Genomic DNA, 13,891 nt, shown 5'->3' with positions numbered 1-13,891 from the left:
AACCTCCACCTCCCAGGTTCAAGCAATTCTCCTGCCTCAGCCTCTCTAGTAGCTGGGATTATAGGCATATGCCACCACGCCCAGCTAATTTTGTATTTTTTAGTAGAGAAGGGGTTTCTCCATGTTGGTCAGGCTGGTCTTGAACTCCCGACCTCAGGTGATCCACCCGCCTTGGCATCCCAAAGTGCTGGGACTACAGGCATATATCATCACGCTGACTAATTTTATTTTTTAGTAGAGAAGGGGTTTCTCCATGTTGGTCAGGCTGGTCTTGAACTCCCGACCTCAGGTGATCCACCCGCCTTGGCATCCCAAAGTGCTGGGACTACAGGCATGAGCCACCGTGCCAGACCTCTGATATGGTTTTATGTTGTTTTATACTCAGAAAAGGAAAGAAAAGCGAAACAAAAAGCCCGTAACCCAGCACCTAGGAACCAGACCCAAAACCAAGGAACCAGACCCGAAACCAGGCCTAGGCCTGCCTGACCTAAGCCTGGTAGTTAAAATTCGACCCTGACCTAGCAACTAATGTTATCTATAGATTATAGAAAGACATTGTGAAACTTCCTGGTCTGTTCTGTTTCACTCTGACCACCAGTGCATGCAGCCCCTGTCACATACCCCCTGCTTGCTCAATCGATCATGAGCCTCTCACGTGGACCCCCTTAGAATTGTGAGTCCTTAAAAGGGACAGGAATTGCTCACTTAGGGAGCTCAGCTCTTGACACAGGAGCCTTGCCAATGCTCCTGGCCGAATAAACTCCTTCCTTCTTTAATTTGGTGTCTGAGGAGTTTTGTCTGCAGCTCATCCTCCTACATGCCCACCTGTACCCAGGTGAAATAAACAGGCTTGTTGCTCACACAAAGCCTGTTTGGTGGTCTCTTCACACAGATGTGCGTGACAGTGGTGGCAGTTGCCTGTAATCCCAGCTTCTCGGGAAGGTGAGGCAGGGAGAATCACTTGAACCCGGGAGGCAGAGGTTGCAGTGAGCTGAGATTTTGAACTCCAACCTGGGCGACAAGAGCAAAACTCCGTCTCAAAAAAAAAAAAAAGAAAAGTTCACAGTGATCATGCCCACCAAAATCAAATCAAAGGTCTCATACATCCAGGAAACGAGTAGGCGATGAGATGGGAAAAAGATCACAGGAGCTTCAACTGTGACAAAATGTAAGAGCTGAAAAAGTTGACTGGTGAAGATATACCGTGATTTTTTCAGAGCATTTTTTTTTGCATCTGTTACTCTAAAAATCAAATGAAAACAAAATATAGACCAAAACAACTGTCTCCTTCAAGAAAGGAGCGAAAGGCTATTATCTGAGAGGGTGATTGTGGAGGATATTCGGATTCTGATTCAAATACCTAAACTGCCTCATTGGCTCAGTTACCTCCCTGGTCTCTGTATACGTTCGAGTTTGCGATCCATCATATTTAACCACTGACGATCTGATTCCAAGTCAACTATTTAACAACCTGAGCACAAAATTTAAGCAGGCAGTTTCTTCCCTTGTGAGAAGGAAAAGACAACTTCAACTTTATGGATTGTTGTTAATGTCCAATAACTTGTGTAAAACTTTTGTAAAACGTTAACTGTGCCAGACACATGCTGGTTTATATGGGTATCAGCTAATTCCTGGATCCAGTCTTTATTTCCACGGATTTAGGGAATCATTTTACATGGTAAAATACGCCCCTCGAACCAAGAAGTTCATCCAGGGCCAAAGCCTGACTTTAGCAGGAACATATAACACCTGAGCAGGGGGGGCGGCGGCCCCTGCCTGGTGCGCATGCGCGACTGTGAAAGCCGTTAGGTGTGTCCCTGGCGCCCGATTAGAATATTTAATTCCAGTTGGAGCGCTTTTCCTCACCTTACTATATTTTATTTCTGGTAAATGCCCATACATTTTAATTTCTGGGAGCCACAAATTCCTCTCCGACTCATTCAAATTCACCGAGTAGTCTTACTAAGGTGACTTTTGTCTCATTGTAAATCCTCAGTAAATTTTGCAGTTTAGGATGATGACGTAATTTTTGCGTAAAAGTAACAACTCTTCACCGGAAAGGGACCACGACAGGAGCAGGGACTCGAGTTTCTTTTTATTCGGGCACTTCAGTAGTTACCTCTTGCTTGGGGGCGGTGCCGCGTGTGGACCCGATGGACCCCGGCAACGCGGCCATTTTGGAGTCTTCCCTAAGGATCTCTTACCGGCTTTTCGAGACAGTGGTGCCGCGGCTGTTCGCGGCCTTGCAGGGCAGGATGAATGTAATAGACCACGTGCGGGACATGGCGGCCGCGGGGCTGCACTCCAATGTGCGGCTCCTCAGCAGCTTGTTACTTACAATGAGTAATAACAACCCGTGAGTTGAGGCGGGGAGCGGCCTGGGGCTGAGGAGAAAGCGGCAGTGGTCTGGGAGCGGGGGCTCAGGGCACGCGGGAACAGGCGGGAAGGAGCTGCCTCCCGCGCCAGCGGAGGCTCTGGGGTCTCGGAGGGCGTAGTGGAGCGGAGCAGACTTCAGAGCGCAAGTTGGGTTCACTGGGTGCCGGCGTCAAGTCCCCGCGGGGATGTGGCGAGCGGCGGCTTGGAGAAATAGAAGGCAGAGGCTCTGAGGACGACCCAGGCGAGGGTTTTCTGAGGCACCTGTCGCGGGGTAGCGCGACTGTCACATTGCTGGGCCGAATCCTCCCCTGTCGGCTCCTTCCAGAGAACGTTTTTTTCTCTCGCTGCATCTCAGGGACCCAGCCTCCTGGTTTTTATGCTCTAGCCCCGCATCTGCGATTGGTCACCCTATTAAGTGTATCAGGAGGGTCCACTTTCTCGCCTTGGGAAACCCATGAAAACGGGGCCGGGCGCGATGGCTCACGCCTCTAATATCAGCACTTTGGGAGGTCGAGGCGGGAGGATCGCTTAAGCCCAGGAGTTAAGACTAACCTGGGCAACATAGGGAGACCCTGCCTCTACGAAAAATAAAAATTAAACAATTGGCCGGGCGTGATTGTGCGTGCCTGAGGTCCCAGCTACTCGAGAGGCTGAGGCAGGAGGATTGCTTGAGCCCAGGAGGTCGAGGCTGCAGTGAGCCGTGATCGCATCACTGTCCTTTACCGTGTGCGACACAAGGACAGCCTGTCTCAAAAAAAGGAAACGGAGATTCCATTAATGGGTGGGCGTGGCGCGTTTCTTGTTTCATTGAAGCACTGGGCTGATTCCATCCTTGAGTGCCTGTCCCTCTCCTGCTTAAAATCCTTCATTGGCCGGTTGCAGTGGCTCACGTCTGTAACCCCAGCACTTTGGGAGGCCGAGGCAGGCGGATCACGAGGTCAGGAGATCGAGATCATCCTGGCTAACACAGTGAAACCCCGTCTCTACTAAAAAAATACAAAAAAATTGGCCGGGCGTTGTGGCGGGTGTAGTCCCAGCTACTGGGGAGGCTGAGGCAGAAGAATGGCGTGAACCCGGGAGGCAGAGCTTGCAGTGAGCCGAGATCGCCCCGCTGCACTCCAGTCTGGGCGACAGAGCGCGACTCCGTCTTAAAAAAAAGTCCTTTATTGCACTCATGAAAATTCTTTCCCACGGCCTCCGAAGGGAAATATCTGCCCTCCACTCTCTGCTACTTCATCTCATTACTGTGTTCACTGCTCTCCAGCCTCTCTGGCTATTATTTCTGTTATTTTTTTTTATTAATTTTTATTTTTTTGAGACAGAGCCTTGCTCTCTCACCCAGGCTGGAGTTTATTGGCGCGATCTCGGCTTACTGCAGCCTCTGCCTCCTGGATTCAAGCGATTCTCCTGCCTCAGCCTCCCAAGTAGCTGGGATTACAGGCGAGCGCCACACGCCCAAGTAATTTCTGTAATTTTAGTAGAAACGGAGTTTCACTATATTGACCAGTCTGGTCTTGAACTCCTGACCTCAGGTGATCCCACCACCTCGGCCTCCCAAAATTTTGGGATTACAGGCGTGAGCCACTGCGCTCGGCCTCTTTGTGTTATTTGAATGCACCAAGCGTGTTCTCTACTCTGGGCCCTTGTACTTGCTGTTCCTGCTGCAATGGTCCTCATCTCAGCGCTGCCTCCTCTTTCAGGTTTTAGCCTGAACATCTCTCCTAGAGAACCTTCTCTGACTCCCAGGACTCTCAGGTACTCCCACTTTTCTACCCTTTGCATCACCCACCAATTGAAAGCGCAGTGGCTGTGCGCAGTAAGCACTCACATGCTTATTGAGTGTGTTGAGGAAGTGAGTACAACCTCAGGGAGGTGAAATACCCTTGTCTGCGTTCACACATCTAATAAATGGAGGAGTATGATGTCTGGACCTGGTCTTCTCTGACTGGAGAGTCTCCATTCTGAGCCACCAGTCTGCTACCTCCAAATGGCATTATCATGGAAACTTCTACTCTGTAGATGTATTAGTGTTTCGCCTGCTATAGAAGCTGGTCTAGGTCAGAAGGGAAAGGTCCTTTAAGTGCTTACAATGCAGCTGCTGCTGCCCATTGGATTTTCATTAGTGTGCTTTGGTGTTTTGTTTTGTTTTGCTTTTCAGACAGAGTCTTGCTCTGTTGCCCAGGCTGGAGTGCAGTGGTGCGATCTTGGCTCACTACAGCCTCCACCTCCCAGGCTCAAGCGATCCTCCCACCTCAGTCTCCTGAGTAACAGGGAATACCACCACGCCTGGCTAATTTTTTTTTTTTTTTAAATAGAGATGGAGTTTTATCATGTTGACCAGGCTTGTCTCGAACTCCTGACCTCAAGTGATCCCCATGACTTAGGCCTCCCAAAGTGCTTGAATTACAGGCGCGAGCCACGGAGCCCGGCATCATTAGTGTGCTTTGGACCTTACCAGTGAGACCCATCATTTTGCCATCATCCACTTCATGTTGACAGGAGCCCTGGTCTCTGTCAGCCTTCTGTGTTTGTTCTGGAACCATTCACTTGGTTTCCACGTTTGGAGATTTAGGCCCTACTTGCGCTTAGTTCTCAAAGATGTTACAGGAGAGTTTGAAACAGTTTAATTCTCTGGCTAGACTAAGTTTAGCCCATGCTTTTTCATATTAGATTAGATTGGCAGTTTCCTAGCTTCAGGACATGTTCAGGTTCTGCCCTTCATGATTTATACTTTAAAATTTCTTGTGGAATAGGCAGTAGACACTGTTAAATTCAAACAGTGGAGCCTTAAGGGGCATGCAGATCAGTATCTTTCCCTGAGTCTTGAACCTCACTCCACCATTTCCTTTCTCCAGAGGCAATAACTATTTTTTCCTGTGTCATTACAGAGGTAACTTATGCATGTGTAAGTAGACATGTATGTTATATGAATATCTGAATGCTTTCTGTGGGTGTAATAATACTTTTGTATCCAAACATTAGATGGTTCTCACTACATACATAGAATCACAGAGTTTAAAGAGAACTTAAGTCATCTAGACTATACTTGTTGTTGTTGTTTTTTGTTTTTTTTCGGGGGGGAGACTGAGTCTCGCTGTGTCACCAGGGCTGGAGTGCGGTGGCGTGATCTCGGCTCACTGCAGCTTCCGCCTCCTGGATTCAAGCAGTTTTCCCTCAGCCTTCCAAGTAGCTGGGTTTACAGGTGCCCACCACCATGCCTGGCTGATTTTCGTGTTTTTAGTAGAGACGGGGTTTCAACATGTTGGCCAGGCTGGTCGAACTCCTGACCTCAGGTGATCCTCCCACGTTAGCCTCCCAAAGTGCTGGGATTACAGGCATGAACCACCGCTCCTGGCCGTTTTTTGTTTGTTTGTTTGTTTGTTTATGAGACAGAGCCTCTCTCTGTCACCCAGGCTGGACTGCAGTGGTGGGATCTTGGCTCACTGCAACCTCTGCCTCCCGGGTTCAAGTGATTCTCCTGCCTCAGCCTCTAAGTAGCTAGGATTATAGGCGTAAGCCACCGTGCATGGCCACAATAATGCAATTCTGTGGGTTTTAGAGTATTTACAAAATTGTATGATCATCACCATGATCTAATTCCAGAAAGTTTTCATTACCTCAACGAGAAGAAACCCTGTGTCTATTAGCAGTCACTCTCCAATTGTCCCTTTCTCCTGCAAACACTAATGTATGATACCTGTTTTGTTTTTTTTTTAAGAGACAAGATCTCACTATGTTGATCAGACTCTAGGCTCAAGCAATCTTCCCTCCTCAACCTCCCAAAGTGTTGGGATTACAGGTGTGAGCCACTGTGCCTAGCTTGTTGAGAAATTATCTACAGAATTATTCGACTTGGCCAGGTGTGGTGGCTCACGCCTGTAATCCCAGCACTTTGGGAGGCTGAGGCGGGTGGATCACGAGGTCAGGAGTTTGAGACCAGCCATGGCCAACGTGGCGAAACCTCGTCTCTACTAAAAATATAAAAATTAGCTGGATGAGGTGTCAGGCGCCTGTAATCCCAGCTACTCAGGAGGCTGAGGCAGGAAAATTGCTTGAACCCGGGAGGCGGAGGTTGTAGTGAGCAGAGATCGTGCCACTGCACTCTAGCCTGGGTGACAGAGTAAGACTCCTTCTCAAAAAAAAAAAAAAAAAAAAAGGGTAGAATTATTCGACTCTTTCTGTTCTTTCATTATAAGCAACTACAGCTTTGGTTTTTTTTTTCTTTTGTTTTTGGAGACAGAGTTTCACTCTTGTTGCCCAGGCTAGAGTGCAGTGGCGCTCTATCTTGGCTCACTGCAACCTCTGCCTCCCAGATTCAAGCGATTTTCCTGCCTCAGCCTCCAAAGTAGCTGGGATTACAGGCGTGTGCCACCACGCCCGGCTAATTTTGGATTTTTAGTAGATATGGGGTTTCTCCATGTTGGTCAGGTCCTGAACTTAGGTGATCCACCTGCCTTGGCCTCACGAAGTGCTGAGATTACAACAGGAGTGAGCCACCATGCCCGGCCTGCTATAGCTTTTACTTGTCAAAGAAAAACACTAAACTTCCTCTTATTTGGGAAGGAGTAGAATTGGAGGTTGAAAATATGAGCTCCTCATTAGGAATGGTGATCAACTTCTAGGCAGTTGTAATTCTTGACTGTAATACTCAAGGTTAAATAGACAGTTTTAAAACATTGGTTCCTTTAGACTGTCCTTAAATCCCTGAGACTGAAGGAGGTAATAATTCTAGTGTTGGTGAAGCTAATGAAGTTTACTTTTTTTTTTTTTTGAGACAGGGTTTCACTCCTCATTGCCCAGGCTGGTGTACAATGGCAAGATCTGGGCCCACTGCAACTTCTGGCTCCTGGGCTCAAGCCATTGTCCTGTCTTAGCCTCCTAAGTAGCTGGGCACCACCATGCCTGGCTCATTTTTGTATTTTCTTTTTTTTTTTGTTGAGACAGAGTTTCACTTGTCACCCAGGCTGGAGTGCAGTGGCACGATCTTGGCTCACCGCAACCTCTGCCTCCTGGGCTCAGGCCATCCTCCCACCTCAGCCTCCTAAGTAGCTGGGCACCACCATGCCTGGCTCATTTTTGTATTTTTAGTAGAGACGGGGTTTTGCCATGTTGGCCAGGCTGGTCTCGAACTCCTGACCTCAAGTGATCTGCCTGCCTCGGCCTCCCAAAGTGCTGGGATTACAGGCTTGAGCCACTACGCCCAGCCCCCCATTCTCCTTTTATAGTGGCATTTTCTTTAGTTTTTTTGTTTTTGTTTTGTTTTGTTTTGTTTTGAGGTGGGGTCTCACTCCGTCACCAGGCTGGAGTGCAAGTGCAATGGTGCAATCTCGGCTCACTATAACTTCCGCCTCCTGGGTTCAAGCAATTCTCCTGCCTCAGCTTCCCGAGTAGCTGGGATTACAGGCGCCTGCCACCACTCCCAGCTAATTTTTGTATTTTTAGTAGAGCTGGGGTTTCACCATTATGGCCAGGATAATCTTGATCTCGTGACCTTGTGATCTGCCCATCTCGGCCTCCCAAAGTGGTGAGGTTACAGGTGTGAGCCACCGCGCCCAGCCTTTCTTCAGTATTTGAAGAGCTTTCAGGTTTTTTCAAACTTCTTTTTGTGCAGCATTTTGTTGTTGTTGTTGTTGTTGAGACGGAGTGTGGTTCTGTTGCCCAGGCCCAGGCTGGAGTGCAATGGCATGATCTTGGCTCACTACAAGCTCTGCCTCCTGGGTTCATGCCATTCTCCTGCCTCAGCCTCCCGAATGGTTGGGACTGCAGGCGCCTGCCACTACCCCCGGCTAATTTTTTGTATTTTTTAGTAGAAATGGGGTTTCACCGTGTCAGCCAGGATGGTCTTGATCTCCTGACCTCAATATCTGCCCTCCTCGGCCTTCCAAAGTGCTGGGATTACAGGCGTGAGCCGCTGCACCCAGCCTGTGCAGCCTCTTTTTAAAAAGGATTGAAAGTGGTGAGGTTTCTCTATACTTGGTCTTAATATGAGAGTGTGGATAGATATATATCAAACTGTTGAAAGGGCCTGGTGGCCAGGCATGGTGGCTCACGCCTGTAATCCCAGCACTTTGGGAGACCGACGCAGGTAGATTACTTGAGGTCAGGAGTTTGAGACCAGCCTGGCCAACATAGCAAAACCCCGTGTCTACTAAAAAAACCCGAAAATTAGCTGGGCGTGGTGGCACGTGCCTGTAATCTCAGCTACTCTGGAGGCTGAGGAAGGAGAATCGCTTGAACCTCGGAGGTGGAGGTTGCAGTGAGCTGAGATCGCACTACTGCACTCCAGCCTGGGTGATAGAGTGAGAATCCATTTCAAAAAAAAAAAAAAGTTGGGGGAGCTTGGATTGAAAGGGAGGAAAAGATGTATTACATTTTCTCTATCTCCTACTGGATTTGATTCATAGGTATCATTGCTTTAATGTTAAATAAACATTATATTGAACAATAGATGTATTTATCATTAGCATAGAGTTCAGCTTTCAACTTTCATGTTTCTTACTTTAGGGACGAGCACTCAGGGTACATTGACTCTTTTGTAAGCTGTCATTATACAAGGCTTTGCACTAGGCTTATGTAGACACAACAGTATTCCTTCTAAAATTTCAAAATAACCTATGTAGGGGATATACTTTCTTTGTTTTCTAGTGAGTTATTCTCCCCATCTCAGAAGTACCAGCTTTTGGTGTATCATGCAGATTCTCTCTTTCATGATAAAGAATATCGGAATGCTGTGAGTAAGTATACCATGGCTTTACAGCAGAAGAAAGCGCTAAGTAAAACTTCAAAAGTGAGACCTTCAACTGGAAATTCTGCATCTACTCCACAAAGTCAGGTAATCGAAGATAGAATTGTGATTTTTTTTTTTTTTTTTTTTTTTTTTGAGAACGACTCCAAAAATTTAGAACAGGGGTTCCCAGGCCCCAGTGCCTGGTCTGTTAGGAACCAGGCTGCACAGCAGGAGGTGGGTGGAGGGTTAGTGAATATTACTACCTGAGCTCTGCCTCCTGTCAGATCAGCTGTAGCATTAGATTCTCACAGGAACACAAACCCTATTGTGAACTACACGTGCTAGGATCTAGATTGTGTGTTCCTTATCATAATCTGACTAATGCCTGATGATCTGAAGTGGAACAGTTTCATCCTGAAACCACCCCCTCACTCCCCATCTGTGGAAAAATTGTCTTTCATGAAACTTGTCCCTGGTGTCAAAAAGGTTGGGGACCGCTGATTTAGATGATAGCTGATTAGATGTAAAAGATGAGGCCAGGCACAGTGGCTCACACCTGTAATCCAAGCACTTCGAGAGGCTAAGGTGGGAGGACATGAGGTCAGGAGTTTGAGACTAGCCTCGGCAACATAGTGAGACCCCTGTCTTTACACAACTGGGCATGGTGGCACACACCTGTAGTCCTAGGTACTGAGGAGGCCAAGGTGGGAGGATCGCTTGAGACTAGGAGTTCAAGACTGCAGTAAATTATGTTGGCACCACTGCATTGCAGGACTCCAGCCTGGCAACTGGGCTCTGCAGCCTGGGCAACAGAGCGAGACCCTGTCTCAAAAAAAGAAAAAAAGAATTACTGGGTCATATGATAACTCTGTGTTTAACGTTTTGAGGTACTTTCATATTGTTGGAATAATGTTTCAAAGAGATATTTTCATTGTCTTTTAGTGTCTTCCATCTGAAATTGAAGTGAAATACAAAATGGCTGAATGTTACACAATGCTAAAACAAGATAAAGATGCCATTGCTATACTTGATGGGATCCCTTCAAGACAAAGAACTCCCAAAGTAAGTTGAATGTTTGTGTGTTTTTCTCCTCAGCCCTCCTAACCTTGCTCCTTCCCTCCATGTTTTCTCATGCATTAAGGAGTCCATCTGAACATTTTACCCATGATTCTAATTCTCATTTTCTTCCTCTTCATGGAGTGGGGAACCCTGAAAATTCAGCTGATGAAAATGATAACTGGAGAATACTACACATGCTTATTCTTTGGTTTTTTCTTTTTTTTTTTTAATGTTTAATTTAGTATTTTCTGAGACTGAGTCTCACTGTCACCCAAGCTAAAGTGCAGTGGTGTGATTCTGGCTCACTGCAGCTTCAACCTCCCAGGCTTAAGCAATCCTCCCACCTCAGCCTCCCAAATAGCTGGGATTACAGTTGCAAGCTGCCACACCCAGCTAATTTTCTCCATCCAGAGATGGAGTTTTGCTCTTGTTGCCCAGGCTGGAGTGCAATAGCATGGGGGCTCACTGCAACCTCCGTCTCCTAAGTACAAACGATTCTCATGCCTCAGCCTCCCGAGTAGCTGGGATTACAGGTACCTGCCACCATACCAGTCTAATTTTTTTGTATTTTTAGTAGAGATGGGGTTTTGCCATGTTGGCCAGGCTGGTCTTGAACTGACCTCAGGTGATCCGCCTACCTCGGCCTCCCAAAGTGTTGGGATTATAGGCGGGAGCCACTGCACCCAGCCAATTTTTTTTATTTTTGGTAGAGACAAGGTTCCACTGTGTTGCCCAAGCTGGTCTCAAACGCCTGGGCTCAAGCTATCCTCCCACTTTGGCCTCCCAAAATGCTGGGATTATAGGCGTGAGACACCACTCCACGCCTATTTTTTATTTTTGTTTTGTTTTTTTGTTTTGAGACAGAGTCTTCCTCTGTCTCCCAGGCTGGAGTGCAGTGGTGCAATCTCGGCTCACTGCAGCCACCACCTCCCAGGTTCAAGTGATTCTCCTGCCTCAGCCTCCCGAGTAGCTGGGACTACAGGCACCCACCACCACCACCACCACTCCTGGCTAATTTTTATATTTTTGGTAGAGATGGTGTTTCACCATATTGGCCAGGCTGGTCTTGAACTCCTGACTTTGTGATTTGCCTGCTGCGGCCTCCTAAAGTGCTGGGATTACAGGCGTGAGCCACCGTGCCCGACTTTTTTTTTTTTTTTTTTTTTAAGAGATAGTCTCCACTGTGTTGCCCAGGTTGGTGTCAAACTTCTGGGCTCAAATTTTCCTCCCACCTTAGCCTCCCAAATTGCTGGGATTACAGGTGCGAGTCACTGCACCTGGCCTCTTCGTGTTTGTTTTTGTTTTTAAGTGAAAGTGAGTTTATTAATAAAATAAAGGAATAAAGAATGGCTACTCCATAGGCAGAGAAGCCTTTGATGTTTCTTATTATAGGAAATAATGATTTATTTGCAAAACACTTCCAGGTGGCAAACGTACTTTTTTAGAACTTCATTTTTTGCCTTCCATAGGTGTACCCATTTGGTAATGGGGGTGGTTTTATTCCTTTGTTTTCAAACTTAATACTGTAAGATTCTTTTATCCTTATTCATGTGTAGAATATGTCTTTGTGTTTGATTTGGCAGCATATTACAGTGAAGAAAACACCTTTAATTAAAATCAAAGTATCTGGTGTCTGGTTTGAGTTTAGGGCATACAAGCTGTGTGCAGTGCGAACTTGGGCATGTTACCAATTTGTGAGCTTTACTACTTTTTTATTTATAAAATGAGAAGAATAGTATTTTTTCTGTTAGTTTTATAAATGCTAAATAAGTTCATGAATGTGAGACTGTATCAGTATTTAATATTCTAAGAATACTGTCATGTCTCCCGCCTTGCTCACTTTGTTGAAAAACTGTTCTGTGCAACTTGTGCTTAACAATAAGGAATTTTATAGGTAAAATGACGTGTGTATCCTCCTGCCTTTAAAAGATACGAAATCTAAGCAGTAGGGGCCTGGTGTATTTTAGTTAGTGCTGCTTCATCCAAGTCTTGCTGAACTTTAAAAGTAACCAAACTTGATGAGAACATGTTTAAGCACCTTCTCATATTAAGGTATTATTTACGGTTTTCTGAGTTTTTGAAGCTATTTCTTCAGCATGATTTTGGCTGCTATTAAAAACACTTGAAAGTTTATTGTGAATTAACCTCTCTCATAATAAGCTTGGATGCTGTATACTAAATCCTGTTCTGGTAACCTATGAAAGTCTTCTCTTACTCCAAGAATAATCTTTTTGCACAGATGAAGAATGTCTGCTGCAATACTCAAGGTATCTTCCTTTTGTAAGAAGCCTTTTTTTTTTGAGACGGAATCTTGCTGTGTCGCCAGGCTGGAGTGCAGTGGCAAGATCTCGGCTCACTGCAACCTCCACCTCCCTACCTCAGCCTTTCGAGTAGCTGGGACTACAGGCGCACACCCCCATGCCTGGCTACTTTTTTGCATTTTAGTGGAGACAGGGTTTTACCATGTTGGCCAGGATGATCTCGATCTCCTGACCTCAGGTGATCCGCCCACCTCGGCCTCCCAAAGTGCTGGGATTATAGGTGTGAGCCACCATGCCCGGCCAAGAAGCCATTTTAATTATAAACTTTGAAGGATACTATTCCTTACCTTATTAGAAATATACCATAATCTCCTTCAAAATGACTTGTGGATATTTGTAGGACTTTTTTTTGGAAAATACTAATGGCAAAGCATCTCAGCTTTATAGCATCCACTGCTTGATTTTCATTGCCATCATTCTTAGAGCAACTGTATAAGTCTGCATTTGTCAGTAGTACGTGTCCTTCATTCTGTAGTGCTCTTATAGCTAGGAGCAAAGATGTGTGCCTCAAACAGAAACCTATAATATTTACAGTTTTTCTTTCTTGTCTGTTAGGGAGTTAACTGGCTTCTCAGTCTGTGTAAAGGACAAGGAAGTGAGTCAAAATATGTCTAAATGAGTGTCTGTTAATGTAAACATCGCCACACATTCCCTCACATTTTAAAGGAAAATTTCAGTGTTGGATTATTAAATCTTGGTAAATGTTCACATTTTAAGAGTAAACATACCAACATAGAATTTCTTACTCAGTTTTTAGAAAATGATGACTGCTTGTTTTTATAACTGGTGGAATGTGGCTTTATGATGTTCTTACGTGAGGATCTATTTTTAAAATAGTTGACTGTTTTGTTTTGTTTTTTTTTTTGAGATGGAGTCTCGCTCTGTTGCCCAGGCTGGCGTACAATGGCATGATCTCAGCTCACTGCAACCTCTGCCTCCTGGGTTCAAGAGATTCTCCTGTCTCAGCCTCCTGAGTAGCTGGGACTACAGGCACATGCTGCTGCACCTGGCTAATTTTTTGTATTTTAATAGAGACAGGATTTCACCACATTGGCCGGGCTGGTCTCGAACTCCTGACCTTGTGATGCACCCGCCTTGGCCTCCCAAAGTGGTATGATTAGAGGCGTGAGCCACCACGCCCGGCCAATAACTGACTTTTTCATTAGGTATTACTCAAAACTCATTCTTTTAAAGTGATAGTCAAGTAGCTTAAAGGAAATTTTGATATTTGTTGAGACATAGTCCATCAGTCATAGTTTGTTAATATAACCAGCAGTCAAGAAAGGATCTTAAATTTAACTTTTTATTCTTTACAAGTATTGACATCAATCCTGGAGTTTTCCTTTAAGTATTTTTCTTTGCATTTTCTTTTTTTTTTTTTTTTTTTTTTTTTTTGAGACAGAGTCTC

General features: G+C 45.7%; 1 protein-coding gene across 1 annotated transcript in view; it reads left to right on the top strand.

Annotated features, from left to right (window-relative positions):
- The first annotated feature begins 1,780 nt into the window (after positions 1–1,780).
- Positions 1,781–13,891, top strand: part of ANAPC7 (anaphase promoting complex subunit 7) — a 30,642-nt gene continuing 18,531 nt past the window's right edge. The window contains exons 1-3 of the mRNA XM_011936363.1: positions 1,781–2,356; positions 9,022–9,208; positions 10,046–10,165. Coding sequence (XP_011791753.1) covers positions 2,154–2,356; positions 9,022–9,208; positions 10,046–10,165 — 510 coding nt within the window. The 5' untranslated portion in view covers positions 1,781–2,153. The remainder of the gene's footprint in view (positions 2,357–9,021; positions 9,209–10,045; positions 10,166–13,891) is intronic.

This window comes from Colobus angolensis, unplaced genomic scaffold (assembly GCF_000951035.1).
Source record: "Colobus angolensis palliatus isolate OR3802 unplaced genomic scaffold, Cang.pa_1.0 Scaffold10, whole genome shotgun sequence".
Taxonomy (NCBI): domain Eukaryota; kingdom Metazoa; phylum Chordata; class Mammalia; order Primates; family Cercopithecidae; genus Colobus; species Colobus angolensis.
The sequence above is the reverse complement of the archived record's forward strand: the minus strand, read 5'-3'. Positions and strand labels throughout refer to the sequence as shown.